The 14,150-nt window shown below is 36.1% G+C and overlaps 1 protein-coding gene across 1 annotated transcript in view; it reads right to left on the bottom strand.

The window, feature by feature from the left end:
- The window catches only part of MDFIC (MyoD family inhibitor domain containing), a 50,066-nt gene extending 35,954 nt beyond the window's left edge, over positions 1-14,112 (bottom strand). The window contains exons 1-2 of the mRNA XM_031056916.1: positions 13,824-14,112; positions 2,506-2,637 (exon numbers count right to left, since the gene is read on the bottom strand). Of these exons, the coding sequence (XP_030912776.1) occupies positions 2,506-2,637; positions 13,824-13,914 (223 nt within the window). The 5' untranslated portion in view covers positions 13,915-14,112. The remainder of the gene's footprint in view (positions 1-2,505; positions 2,638-13,823) is intronic.
- Between the last annotated feature and the right edge of the window lie 38 nt (positions 14,113-14,150).

Below are 14,150 nucleotides of genomic sequence, written 5' to 3'. Positions count from 1 at the left end.
AGGATAAAACAGCTGCAAACAAGGAAATCCTTGGAAATTAAATGCTGAAAACATTTATAAAGTAAAAGCTAATGCTAAGACAAATGGAGTATGTATCAAATGTGGGGATGGAAAACAATCTGTATGGGAAAAAAAGAAACTGAATCATTAGGATAGTGTGGAACAGTTGTGAAGTATGTGCTGTCTAAAACAATTTTTAGAAAGAGTTTTAAAATATACTGTAATAATCAAAACACTGTTTATTTCTAACCTCAAACTTCTTTCAATATGCAACAGTCCGTGAACTTTAGTTTGGTGGGGTAATAGACCTGGTTGAATCAAGACCATTTTGAGCTACAATACTTAGTTTTTACATGAAATACCTAAGTATTTGTGATAAGTGTTTGTGATAAGAAACCTTATGTTTGCTGCACTTGTTCTAGTTTTCAAACTTGGCTACTAGGTATATTGAGTTGTAAAACTTCTGCAAACTACAAAATGTATAACTGGTCAAACACTGTTCCTCAATTTTTAAAAGGAGAACAAACTTCCCTACTCATAAGCCTCACAACCCCCCAAAAAAAGAAAAAGAGACTGCTTTGATTTCATCATTTTTGCTTCTTCCATGTAGAAAACTTTAAACTAAAGGTTATCTGAAGCAAGGAGAGGTTTGCAGCATAGCACCTAATCAAATATGACTCATAATAAAGCCTCTACTACACACCAATTAAGACTAAGTGTTTTAGAAACTTACAGCTTTCAGCTAAACTTGCTTTCCACAAAGTCAGAGTGCTACTCTGACTTTGAGTCAGAGTAAAGCTACTCATGACTCCAGGATGAGGACAGTCATGCACACTGGAATACATTTTATCCTATCTTGCCCCTTTTCCCTTTTTTTTTTTTTTTTCCTAAATTCAGCAGCAACTAACCCTTCCATCCCAGAGATATAATTATGTATAATCATCAAGTCACTTTATCAGGGGTTTCCACTATCTGCTGCAAATTCTACTATATGTTGAAAAAAGTATCATTTCCTCACACTCCCCAGTGCAGCCACTGCAGTATGTCTTGGTGGTGAACAGATTAGAGGATTCACAGAACCACCCTACAGTCCTCAAGGGTTTGGGAATAAGGTAACTTCTAGGAAGAGGGAATGAGAAGGAGGCTATTCCAAAAGCAGAAGATGCCACCTTATACACCCTTCCATATCCTCAACATAAGCACAAAGCAATTACTTGTCCAGGGACAGTTAGGTTTAAAACAATAACCTTTTGGAATGAAGTAAATCTTAATTAAACTCTCAAGCTGTGCAGGACAATTCTCCCTGTTTATAGCCCTTTAAGAATTATTTTAAATCATCAGATTTAAATATAATTATTTAAAATAATCAGATTTAAATATCTGATATGGTAAATTCAAGTTTCCTGTAAAGGATTGAGATAACTGTTCAATACATTAGAGGTGTAAGTATTTACTGGGATTAATTATTTAGGGAAAAAAAAGGATTAACTAAGATTTGAAAATAATTTCAAATACTAACACCAAGTTCCAGAGAAGATAAATGTATAGATAAGACTAAAAAACAACTAAGCAAAATAACAAAACAATTGAAAAAAAAACCCCTTAGAAGAAACAGATAACTGCAGCAAAAAATCACAAGTTTTGACAACAGCAGGTTCAGAAATATGAATTTACCCCACTGTCAACAGCATAGTGTGCATTGTAAAGAGAGACTAACACTGAAATATGTGATCAGACAACCTCAAGAGAGCTGAAGCACCACTCTGCATTTAGTCCATTTTGTTTCTGAATACACCCAATAATTAAAGAATAGTTCCTTATGCTGCCCCTCCCTTGAGCAAATAACGTTCAAGCATTCACAAAATTTTAGAGCATTGCAGAGTATTACCTCTGGCAATTGACAGAAATATTTTTGCCTTAAGAGGGTACAATGTCAGTCCAAGACAGGAAAATAGGAATGATTTTGCATACCTTTTGAGTTTTAAAGCATACAGGACATACACTAGGAATATGGAGCTGTAAAAACTAATTTAAAAACTCCACAGTTCCATAGCATGGGTCTACTACTTCAGGACTCAAAACCCTTAAAAAACTTACACCTGACCAGTACTCAGTGCATCTGGAAGCAACTGCTCTCAGCATAGCTCACTCTGCTGCTTAAATATATGCATTACCTGGGAAATTAAGGGTGATGACACCTAGCACAGCTGCATACAAGCAGTACTAACTACTGTACTATTAACGAGAAGAATGTAACACTAACGCTTTAAAAGCTTAGATGCTACAGAGGTCTACACCATACTGTACCACTTGAATCACACCTTTCTTTATACTTGTTGCTTATGCATGCTGACAGGAGTCAATCTGGGAAATAAATTCAGTAGATGTGCATTAGAGTTGCAACACAATTGCATTTGACACACATTTAACAGAGTCAACAGGCAGTATCCCATTACACTGTGAAAGCAAGCCTCAGCGGCAGCAATTTGTTCTGGAAATACTTACTTCTGATGAGGTCACCATCAGTGCAATTCCCCCAGATGGACTGCTCTTGGATCTCTGCTTGTATACTTTGATTACTGGAAGGCTGGTTTATGTCTCTATCTTCTGCCACAGCAGACTCTTGGTCAGTTTTTCCTAAGTCAAAAGAAATTTCAAAATATTAATTTCTACATTATTTTTTCTCTATGTGAGCAAAACTAATTTTGAAAATTAAAAGTATGTTGGCATAAATTATAACTTGTCTTAGCATCTGCTTTTGTCTCCTTAGAATTAACTTCCAATAAAGTTGATTTTCTATTTGTTTTCTGGCCTAGATCAATATAATTTCTTGTTAAGAAAGACTTTTAGTCATATTGTATCCAATTGTGCAAAATAATACTCAGCAACTCAGCAGCTTCTGTAGCAAATTATATTTTTGGGGGTGTGAGGTGTTTTCTTATTTAGTTACCTTCCACTAAGTGTTCATATAAAAATTTTAATAGCTTTGTCACACAAAAAACCATTATTTTTTACCCACATACATGTGGCTCTAGCACATAAAAGTTAGAGTAATTTCACAAAATTTTGTTCTCTATTTTTTATAATTAAACACATAATCAAAGACAAATACAGATGAAGCTTCAAAAGTGACTAGTACAAAAATTCAGAAAAATTATTGTACCACAATTACCTATTTTTTGTTGAAAAAAATATTTTTAAAAAGCCACTGCTGATCAAAAGTAAGCACTTAGCCAATAATGAAAAGAAAAAGTATTTCTTCTCTCCAAGTATACATAAGATGCAGGGAAAATTCCATAGTAAGCTTATTTGAGGGATTCTTCAGCTTATTTCACAATGTAACAGATGTTGTTTTGATGATGTTGCCAGTTATCACAAGGAGACCAGAATTTCCTCAAACCAAAGCAAGTGACAGTTTTCATCTTCACTGTCATTAATGTTTTAATAATCAAATCCACACACACAAATCTTTCTGTTCTTGATTGTTACCGATTTTTCCTACCGGCATTCAAGGAAACATCTCTAAATCTGGATTTACTTTGTTCATTATTCACAGCAACAGATAATCAGTTTATATTACTTACTCAAGGGACCTGTAAAACACTAAATATTTTCATAATATGGGTTTTTTGAGTATATCTACAACATTTAATATTTACAGTGAACCTAGATGAGCAACTGCTGAAAAGTCTGTTAACTATTTATTTGTTTCAAATAAATACATTTATAAATCCTGTATTACAGTTTCATATACTGTATCCTCTAGTAAAGCAATTATTCCAGTCATGAGACACAGAAAAATCACTTTTTGCTACTGTGACATAGTAAAGGGTAGTTTCTCATGTAACCCACAGCAGTTTGATTTTAAATCCTAACTTTCTGCCTTTGTTATCCACCCTATTAAACTGAGGCACTGGACATCACTCAAAATAATATATGCCATGTTGTGTGTATAGCAGCATATGCCTTCAAGCACTGCTGCTCCCCTTCTATCAATTTCCACCTCTGAAATGTCTGACCTAGCTACCTCCGTAGTATTTTGCTCTCAGTCCTCCCTCCCACCAGCAACTTGTCAGTATTTCCTCAAGCCCATCCTGAGAGGAACTGTTTCATTTGGATTGGTGTAGTTATTGAAATGAATGGGAAGATATTGACTTTAATGAGTTTTGCCCCTTGCCCTGATGACTTAATCTTACCTAGATACTCATCCTATTGACATGAAAAAAACCAAAAAACCAAAACAACAACAAAAAACAAACCAACAAACCTACCAAACAACCAAACAAACAGAAACCCCAAACCAAAACCAACAACAACAAACCAAAATACAGAGTTTTTCAACACCTTTGACAGACATCAGATACAAATTATTTCTGCCTGGTATCTATCAAATATGAAGTGGCTGTATTGAAGTATGATGATTTAGCCTGTGCAGTTAAGAATTAGGTGCAAATATGTTTCAAAAGTGTTTGAAAAGTGTTCTGGAATAGACTGAATAAAAATAAGTAGTGTCCTGACAGAGCTAGTGTAAAAGCACTCTGCTTTCCACAAACACTAAGCTTAAATGAGCTATTTTATGAGATTGTGCTCTTAAATTACTTTACTACATTGATGGCACCAAAATTACAATATGTAGCCAGCAGTGCTAGTACAGACCCAGAGAGTAGCTGTATACAATGCTCTCATATAGGATATGACTTTGCAGAACTCTATTATTTCATGTAGTAAACAATGAATGGCTATAAGGAAACAATAATGTTAATATTATGAGGCCCTTAGCGCTCTAGATTACATTTTTATCTAAGAAATCTGAAGGACTGCAGAATACAATCAGTCATCATTATTCATATGAATTTATTTTTCATCCCTCTTCTTGTTTTCAGTTCAGTATTTTTTTCTCTTTTTTTCTTTTCATTGTCTAGGCTGTATGTGTATTTTTCATGTGCACTTTTATTGTCCTAGCTGGATATAGTAAATGGTCAGTCAAGACCATGTAAACAATAGTACACGTTAACAAGAATAAAAAAGCACCATTAAAAAGTTAAACAGAAACAATGTTGCAATCGAGAAGCAAACAATTTTGCTAGAAAGTTCAAAACAATTAACATTAATTTGATCTATTGAATTCACATGAAGACTTCTCTGTAAATGCACATAACAGAAATCTACAATGTTAAACACCTGTTTGGTATCTTATTTTGCACTCCAGAATTACCCCCACTGGAGCAGCTCATCCTGATACATGCTGTTCTGTGGTGTGGTGAGCTCACCCTGGGCAGCAGCAGCTAAGGACCATGCAGCCTCTCCTCCCTTGCCCAGCCCCCAACAGGACAAGGGGAGAGAACAGAAAGACCCAAGGGAAGAAACTTGTGTGTCAAGATACAGTTTAATAAGTGAATAAAAGAGGAAGGAAAAGTAAAACAGGAGATGTAAAGGCAATCACTCACCATCTCCCACAACTAGACTGATGCCCGAGCTAATCTCTAAGCAATGGCTACCTCCCCTAAAACCTCCTCCCCTGTTTTTATTGCTGATCATGACATTCTATGGCATGGAATAGCCCTCTTGTCAACCTGGGCCACCTGCCTGCATCATGTCCCCTCCCAGTCCCACGCCTATCTGCAGTCTACTCACTGGAGAGAAAAGTGGGAAAAGAGAAAACCTTGACTGATGCTGTGCAAGTGCTGCTCAGCAATAGTCAACCCACTGGTGAGCTATCAACCTTGCTTGAGTCACTGATCCCAAACACAGCACCACAGGGGTTGCTATGAAGAAAATTAACCCCATCGCACCCAGACTTAGTTCAATGGGGCTTTAGAAATAGTAGACCTTATGATCTCTTTGATATATTTGAGCATTTTTTCATAAATCCCTTCTGTTGCATCCGACTACTGAGAAAAGACACACACTGGTGTCTTGATTCAGTTGCTTTTTCTTGAATATATACCACGTCTCAGTTTTTGTGCAAAGAAATTTATTAATTATTCCCTTATAACAAACAGTTGATAATGGGATCATATTTTCTTTTTTTTAATATTAGAGGTGCCACTACAACATACCAATTACAACAAATCACACATGAAGACAGCCTCAAGACCATTCCTGTCTTTTGTTGATGCCATTACTTTTATGTTAGGTACCTAAGAATTTTCACAACAGTAGTTCATGAAGACTCAACACAAAGACCTTACTCTGACAGAAATGCTAATGACTGGATCTGGTCATAGAAAAGCATAACTTTTTTTTCACTGCATCTTGAAGTAAGTTTGTAACACTTTTCTGTTTCAATCAAGCTTACCCTTAAGAATTCTTTCTGTAAGACTTCCTTAGTATTTTAGCTTTTGCTTCCTTTAGCACACCCTTCCACTCTCATGTGGCTAACCTCCAATACTGACAGCCAAGAAAAAAAAGAGACGCCCTTCTTAACAGTTCAAATAATGGAAAGAAAAGACTCATTATGTTCTGAGTCTGGCAGAGCTGAAGTATAAATCCAATCTCTCTTCAAAACCACAGTAAGTTACTCTAGGTCATGTCACAAAAGCAACACAGACTTCTTACCTACCACAGTTCAGCCCCAAACCAGCAACTTGTGTGGCTCTGTACTTCCCCTAAACTAACAGCAGTGCCGGGGCTGAAAAGCTTCTAGTCAAAAGCCCCAGGGAGTGACACCCACACAGAACACCCTGTGATTTATTCTGAAGGTTAGCATGGGCAGAAACTCTGCTAGTCCAGGGACTAATACAACTTTAAGATTTAAATAGTAAGAGATATGACATACTTGCAAAGTATAGAGTTGAGATGGCTAAAAGCCAAATCATACCTATGATACAGACAACTGGTAAGCCACTTAGCAAAAAAAATTAAAATTTTAACCACATCTCAAAATTACTACTTCATTAAATAAGTGAATAAACTGAATTACTGTTTTTTCTCTATGGAATTACTTAAGTACATACAAATAATTTCTACAGTACATATAGCACATAGTACATATAGTACATATTCATTTTAGCATAATTTTGTTATATTTATTTTTAAATTACACAGAAATACACATATTCCATAGAATAGAAATCTGTTTTCACCTTTAAGACTATTGTAATATTGATTGTTAACTTTTGTTCTAGGTTGGAGAATGCCTCTGGTTACACATGCTCCTTTGCAACACGACAAATACATTCTGCAAGACTCCACCAACTGAATAATGTCAGCAGTCTGGATTAGCAACAACACTACTATTACAACAGCCCCATCAAAAAGTAAACTTAACAAATAGTCAGAGGTGTCAAGAAAGGCCCATGTATTAGGCAAAACAGGTATACAGGGCAATCTCCCCAGATTACTTCTAATTCTGCATCCTATGCCTTTGGAAAGCTGTTGGAACATATGTTAAACTGATTCCTGAAAAATTCCTAGACCATCCCAGTGAATAATCTCTCTTTTCAGAGCTACATTTGTGTATCTTTCTCTGCAATGTAAAGCATATTAAGTGAAGATGAAATTAATACACAAAGCTGATAGAAAAAGATAGGTAATGGATGTGTCTTTGCAAGACACACCTCAAAGAGCTCAAGTCTGACAAACAACCAATTTTTCTTCTATTCATGCATTCATATACCAGCTGCCCCCAAGAGCCACACCACATCTTCTTGTTCAGAAATGGGTCTCTGTGATTTCATACACGTGCTATCATGTATCATGAAGCATATAACATACACAAAACAAAAATGGAAACAAGTGCCCCCATTAAGTGCACATCCTCAGAGTTTGACTGGCAGCTGATTTCTGTTCATTAGATGACACAACCTTATACACTGACTCAGCCATCTCTTCCAAGAATGTGAATCATTAGAGTGCATGACTAGCAAAATGACAAGCTGGACTTGAGAAACAGGTTTAGAGTTTGTCTATAAAATTTAGGAACTTGTATATAAAATGAATTTAATGAATACTGCTGCAACAACCAAAGCCTTTGCCACTATGACACATTCATTTTCTGTTCACCAGCAATGTGGTGGACTGCTCCAAATAGCATGTAAAGAAAAAAACAACTTTTGGGAGAAGTTTCTGGAAACCTGAGTGCATCATTCTCATCAAGGAGAGAGAAATAAGCAAAATGGACTGGCACGGTGATCACTGATCTCCAAAAATGCAATCACAAACGGTCCAACAGTTTTGTTGCATAGGGGCAAAGAAAAGATTTGGAAGCAAAGTTACTTAGGCACCTAAAGCTGACCTAGTTGTTGGGATGAACCATCAGAAGGCCTGAGTGTTTCCTACAACAAGCAGATGCAGATTTAAAAATAAATGTGCCAGGTTCAAATCATCCCAAATGAAATTTTGTCCTTCAAAGGAAAGAGCAATTACAAAAAAAAATCAATTGCCACAAAACATAAACACAAACACATAAGTAGATCTATGAGGAATAAAAAAAGTCAAGGAATGTTCCCAAAAGGAAATGTAACAATCAGTTCTCTGTCTACAATTGTTGGGAGGGATTGAAGAACATGTGGCAAACACTGCATTTTTAACACTTCCTTTGTTCATTAATAACCTTGCTGGCAAGGAACCACTAAGGATGCTACTTCCTACTGAAAGTTCCACTGTTCACAACAATAGCACAAAGAAACCCTGATAAAACCACATTTCACAGTGTAATCATTAACAGTAATGCCTACCATCTACTTCATGAAATGCCTAAAACTTTTAGGCATCTTATATAACAAATAAATTCAACAGTTTGTGTAACAGAATACCTATTCCAGCATTTACCTGAAACAATCTCATTTCATTAATGACATCTAACTAATACTGATAATCCATGACTTATGGAGTTAGAAGCCTCCAATTAGATGTTTGTTTTAAAACTTAAAAAGAAAAAACTTATTTGCATTAATTTAATTTCAGTGGCTTTCACTTAAGTATCTTGTTGTAACTTTCAATGGCTCCAGAAGTGTCACAGAAAAAAATAGTTTCTCACAAATTAGAGCAATTTAACTGAGCAATTTTTTAGAAAACTCTTACACAGGATTTTCCAGGTGCAAGCTACGGAATAACTATGAAAGCACTAGAAGTTTGACAGCCATAAACAAATTTGAGTCACAATAAATTAAAAATGAACAGCAATGTGCAAATAGGTATTCTGCATTATTTTAAGTGTTAAAAAGGTCAAATACATAAGTGAAGCCTTTTCACAAATAATCATACTAATTATACAGTCAGTTATGCATGTGTGTCATTCATCCAAAGAAGTTTCACATGTATACAAAACCAGTTTCATGGAAGTGCTAAGCAATACTTGGCAGCTATGGCTGTACTAGCAATGGCCAATAAAACTGGGCCTGTACAGTGAAAGAGTTAACTTAAAGAATATTCCATCTAATACACATTCCAGGGGCTTTCTACTTTGAACTAGTTCTCAGATATGATCTTAAAGATTCAAGGCTTACTAGTGGCTGGAGTGTATTAGGCACATTCCTGCAGCTTTCACATTATTTTGAGCAAAAGGAATCCCATCCAGGTCACTCCCTAGGATCACTCCACAATGCAAATCAAAGTAGAGGAGAGCAGATTTACTTCAAAACTGCTTGGCTGATCCAAATAAAAAAGTAGGATAACACACTCATTGCTGAATGTTACTTACTAGGGAAAAAAAAAGAAAAAAAAAAGAAAATAAAAGAAGTGTTTAAAGTAAAGAGAAATCTAACTTCTGAGAGCCCAGAGCTGAATTTAAGGAGAATTACTGTGATATAAAATAAACCTGTGCTGTAAGATGGAACAAAAATATTTCAAACTTGATACAAGATCTTTACAGTCAACTCTATGAAATACAAGTCTATCACACCCATGAGGGCATGAATCACTTGACTGGAACGGTATGCACGTGAAACTGAAAGCAGACATATGCTTTCATGACAAACTAGAGTCAGACATCTATTTACCAAAGTTTTAGATATTTTAGTCAGTAATATTAAATAAATGCCTCATACTGGCACATAGCAATGAAACAAATTAATACAGATTCTCTCAGCTCTTGTCAGATAGCAAGAGGGAATAAAATTATAGAGGAAATGGTAAGTTTGAGCAATCTGAATACACTGGTTAACCGTTAAAATAAAAATATATTACTCATAACACTGAGGCATTGCTGGTAAAGTGGAATAATTGTTGTGATAGCAATCACTGTTGCCTCAAGAACGTCCAAACATTCCCTGCATTAAGTCTTTTGTCACCCAATCTCATCTAGCCATCAGATTCTTTTCGTGTTCCTCATCATGAAGACAGTTAAGCACTGAAAACATGAAGATTAGGATCACATTCTTGAAGAGGAGCACTTTGTACATATTCTGAATGGAAGTATTAGTTGCCGCATATGGTTTCTTGAGCTGCATCTCCATCCAGCAACAGCGAGATGATTTGCACCAGAGAGAACAGTCACTTATAGAATCTGATTCTTGATATTCCTACTCGATTTCTCCATCCTCCCCACCCCATTAAAATAAAAAGTTCTAGGTGAATTTACATCATCTAAAGATTTACTGTAGTGAAATTATCAGTCTCAAGTTTCTAATAAGTTGTTAATTATGAGTTCTATTTTATTTTTTCATTGAGAAAGCTAAATATTATTCCTTCGTTATTCTAGCTTACAGTTAGCTACCGAAAAGCAAAGATAAAAGCATTCCAAATAATCTATAGATGACAGCCCTGAATTTCTCTCTTGTTTATTTCTCTCATGGTTTACTCAAATGAAGAGGATTTTTAAAAAAAAAATCATACCCATAGTCCAGGCAATAATCACACCATAATTTTGAATATATGAAACATTTTCCTTAAAGCATAGAGTCCAATGGTCATGAATTGCAACATTCCTTCCTCAGGGACATTATTTTGATACCTATGAGTTGAGAAATACCTGATCATAATCAAATTGAAGTGGTCTGAGCAGAGACATGGCAGTATTCACTGACTACATCACACAAGTAAATGCAATCATAATTTGGTTCCAAGGTCCATGAGCTAAGGGAAGAAAGAAGGCATCACTAGGATCTTGAACAAGGGTGCACAAGCAGAGCTACACTTTTGGAAGGATGTGGCAGAAATTAACATGTTTGCAGAAATTACATTAAACCTTCCACCTTGCAGTGTGTATCTTAAAGCAGCAGATCACACTGACATAGATAATGGTTTAAGGACTGAAGTTGAATTTTGACATTGCCACAAAAGAAGACGCCATGATTTCATTTGTTCTCTCTCACAGCCTACTAATTGTGGATGGGTGACAACCAGATTCTCACTAATATTTATGCATTTATTCAAAAATGAACTAACAAGGAAGAACAGTGACAAGGGATATATTGAGAGAGCATAATGGTTAAAGTAACACAGAAAAATTATTTTAAATTGTGAAAGCCAGAGCATACCACATCTGTAGGCCAAATTCCACCTCAACCCAGTTTTCCCCATGTCCACAACTGATGAATATTCCTGCATACTGCCTAAGCTTTATTAAGTTTTCCTGATCCTTAATTACATTTTTGAATATTCAAAATTCAACTGAAGTTTCTTTTCCTTTCTTCAGCATCTGAATGTATATAATAGCAAGCAAAAGGAACACTGTATATCTGGATTTCTTGATGATACTTTGCCGGACTACAGAAGAGGAAAAGTTTGTTCCCAGGACAAGGTATCTCTATCAGTTAAACATATACAAAGCACATTAAAGTATGCTGTTATAAATGAGAAATTCCTTCTCATTAGAATGCACTTAATACTTTATTATACATACAAGATAAGCCATCTTTTCCTGATTAAGGAATCTTTAATTCTAGGTCAACCCAGATTTCAGATATCTCACTGTAAATATATGAAGTCATTTATAGGTCAATAATATGAATTTCAATCAAAGCTTTTTAAATTATCACCAAATTCTAGAGAAGTCAGTGTAATTTTGGATGTCCAGGGGGCAGAATAGAAGGATAGAGGCTGTTGAAAGCCTCAGACATACTATCTTAGTTTTTCAGCCCTGGAATATCTGAATTACCTTACCCTGTAACCATACACCACAAAGCTGACAACAGAAATGCTGGAATATAGACTGGAAATGTTATGAACTCACCTTTTCCTCTTTCCACCCCCACTTCCCCAACAAACTTAGACTAGAAAAAAGCAACAAATATCCACATTAAAAATCCATATTATCCTTAAATATAAGTTCATTAGAATAAAAATAATGTATTTGAATGCAGAATTCTGCTTTGTCTTTATGTGAACTCTACGTAAGCTTTAAAATTGAGCATGTGCCTTAATAGGTGTGGCCAGTGAACAAACCATAATCATAATGCTTATTTGTACCTTACTGATCCCTCAGAAAGCTGGGAGGTTTAATTGTGTCATTTAGATTTTCTGCACATTACTTGTCAGGGACAGATCAGTATTTGTTTCCTTACTTTCCATTTAAAAAAAGCATGTATTTACAATCATACATAGGACTTTCACTTCATAGTAAACACTATGTTTGAAGTGGTACTGTGAGAATGAGACCACTTCCATGCTAGTTAGTTCAGTGACTTACCACTTCAGTCACTTTGATGTATGGCCTACATGCAGAATTTAACCAGTGTGGCCAGTTGACCACATAGCAAATAAAAACAACACACTGAAAATAAACATATATCACAGGTACTGATGGTTCTGGCAAAAATGTGATTCTAGCAGTTCAGTTCCACATGCTTGGTCTTCTGCATTTAGTCTCTTTTATTATTTTTTTTTTTTACTGTTTAGAAGTTATGAGTCATTCTCTAGAACAAAAAAAATCCAAAACCCATCCAACAATAAGATAACTATAAGCCAACTTGCTATGCCCCCTTGCCAAAACATTTTTTACTTAGCTACAGATACTTTCTGGTTTCTGAAACAAGTCTTCAGCTCTGATTACACATAGCTATTGATTTTCTTAGTTACAAAAACAAGACTGCACTTTTAATCCACAGTTGCACAACTGTATTACCAGACTCTGCTCCAGTTAACCAGTTATGAATAAAGTTACAGTTCTTGAACAAGATTATTTGTCTGTTTTTCAGAGACTTTTTAAACTCCTGTCAGAACTCTGGAAAATCGTAGCTGTAAATAAATAAACAAAGAAAAGTCTCATCTCCACAGACCAGGACTTGACAGGCAAGCATACTTCCCAATTTTGAGGATAACCTAAAATATACTTTGTCAAACTTCTCCACATGAAGGTGATCAGAGTATCAGTGGTTTTTGTTCAAAAGCAAATAAGACATAAATAATTTATCTTTAAGATGAACATACTTTTAAATAACCTTTTGAACAGCTGATATGAAACAAGTTATACTCTCAGAGACTGATTTTAGCTTCAGCATCACAGAGCAATCTAAGAAAAAAAACAGCAAAGTGACTTCCAACCTGGACAAGGCTCTCACTATTGGATCAAACTTCCATAATTTACTTCAAGACCTGGAAGGACAGCTTTACAGGGAAGAATTTCCAAACACAAACACAAAGCTGAGAAAAACAAATGCGATTTTTAAGGAGCAACATCTGCCTCTGAATGACTGCAGTTTTTCAAGTACTGAAAATCAGGGCTGAGAGCAGCAAAATTTTCCTTACTTTTTATTTTTTTGTTAATTTTTCCATGGGAATTTTGGGTTAAAACACTAAAATGGTGAAGCGAAAGTCCTGCAGAGATACAATACAGAGGGGAGGGGCAAAAAAAGAGGGGTTAAAACTCACTAGTCAAATCAGTAAATGTATCATTCATATATAACGCGCAACAATTACAGAGAAACTTTAAAGCAACTTACCTCGAGGGAGGGAGATCAAAGAACTGTTTTCAGTCGGAGCTTGCTCTGGCCCTCCAGGCCCCGGAGGAAGAGGTTCTCTCACTTGGGACATCTGCCAGCTCTCTCGCCAAGTAACCGAGAGCCTGCACCCCCTCTCCAACAAAACTAACACGCGACCCTGAAGGAACAAGCAAATGAAAGGACTCGTTAATGTATTTTACGCAGAAAACTCACGGCTCGGGGCGAGGGACCGAAGAGGGACAGTAGGGAAGCGGCGGCAACTTTCCGGCGCGGCGGCGGGCGCGCCCCCCGCCCCCTGCAGCGAGCACCCGCGGGGCCGGGGGCGGG

Source organism: Geospiza fortis, unplaced genomic scaffold, assembly GCF_000277835.1.
Source record: "Geospiza fortis unplaced genomic scaffold, GeoFor_1.0 scaffold195, whole genome shotgun sequence".
NCBI lineage: Eukaryota > Metazoa > Chordata > Aves > Passeriformes > Thraupidae > Geospiza > Geospiza fortis.
The sequence above is the reverse complement of the archived record's forward strand: the minus strand, read 5'-3'. Positions and strand labels throughout refer to the sequence as shown.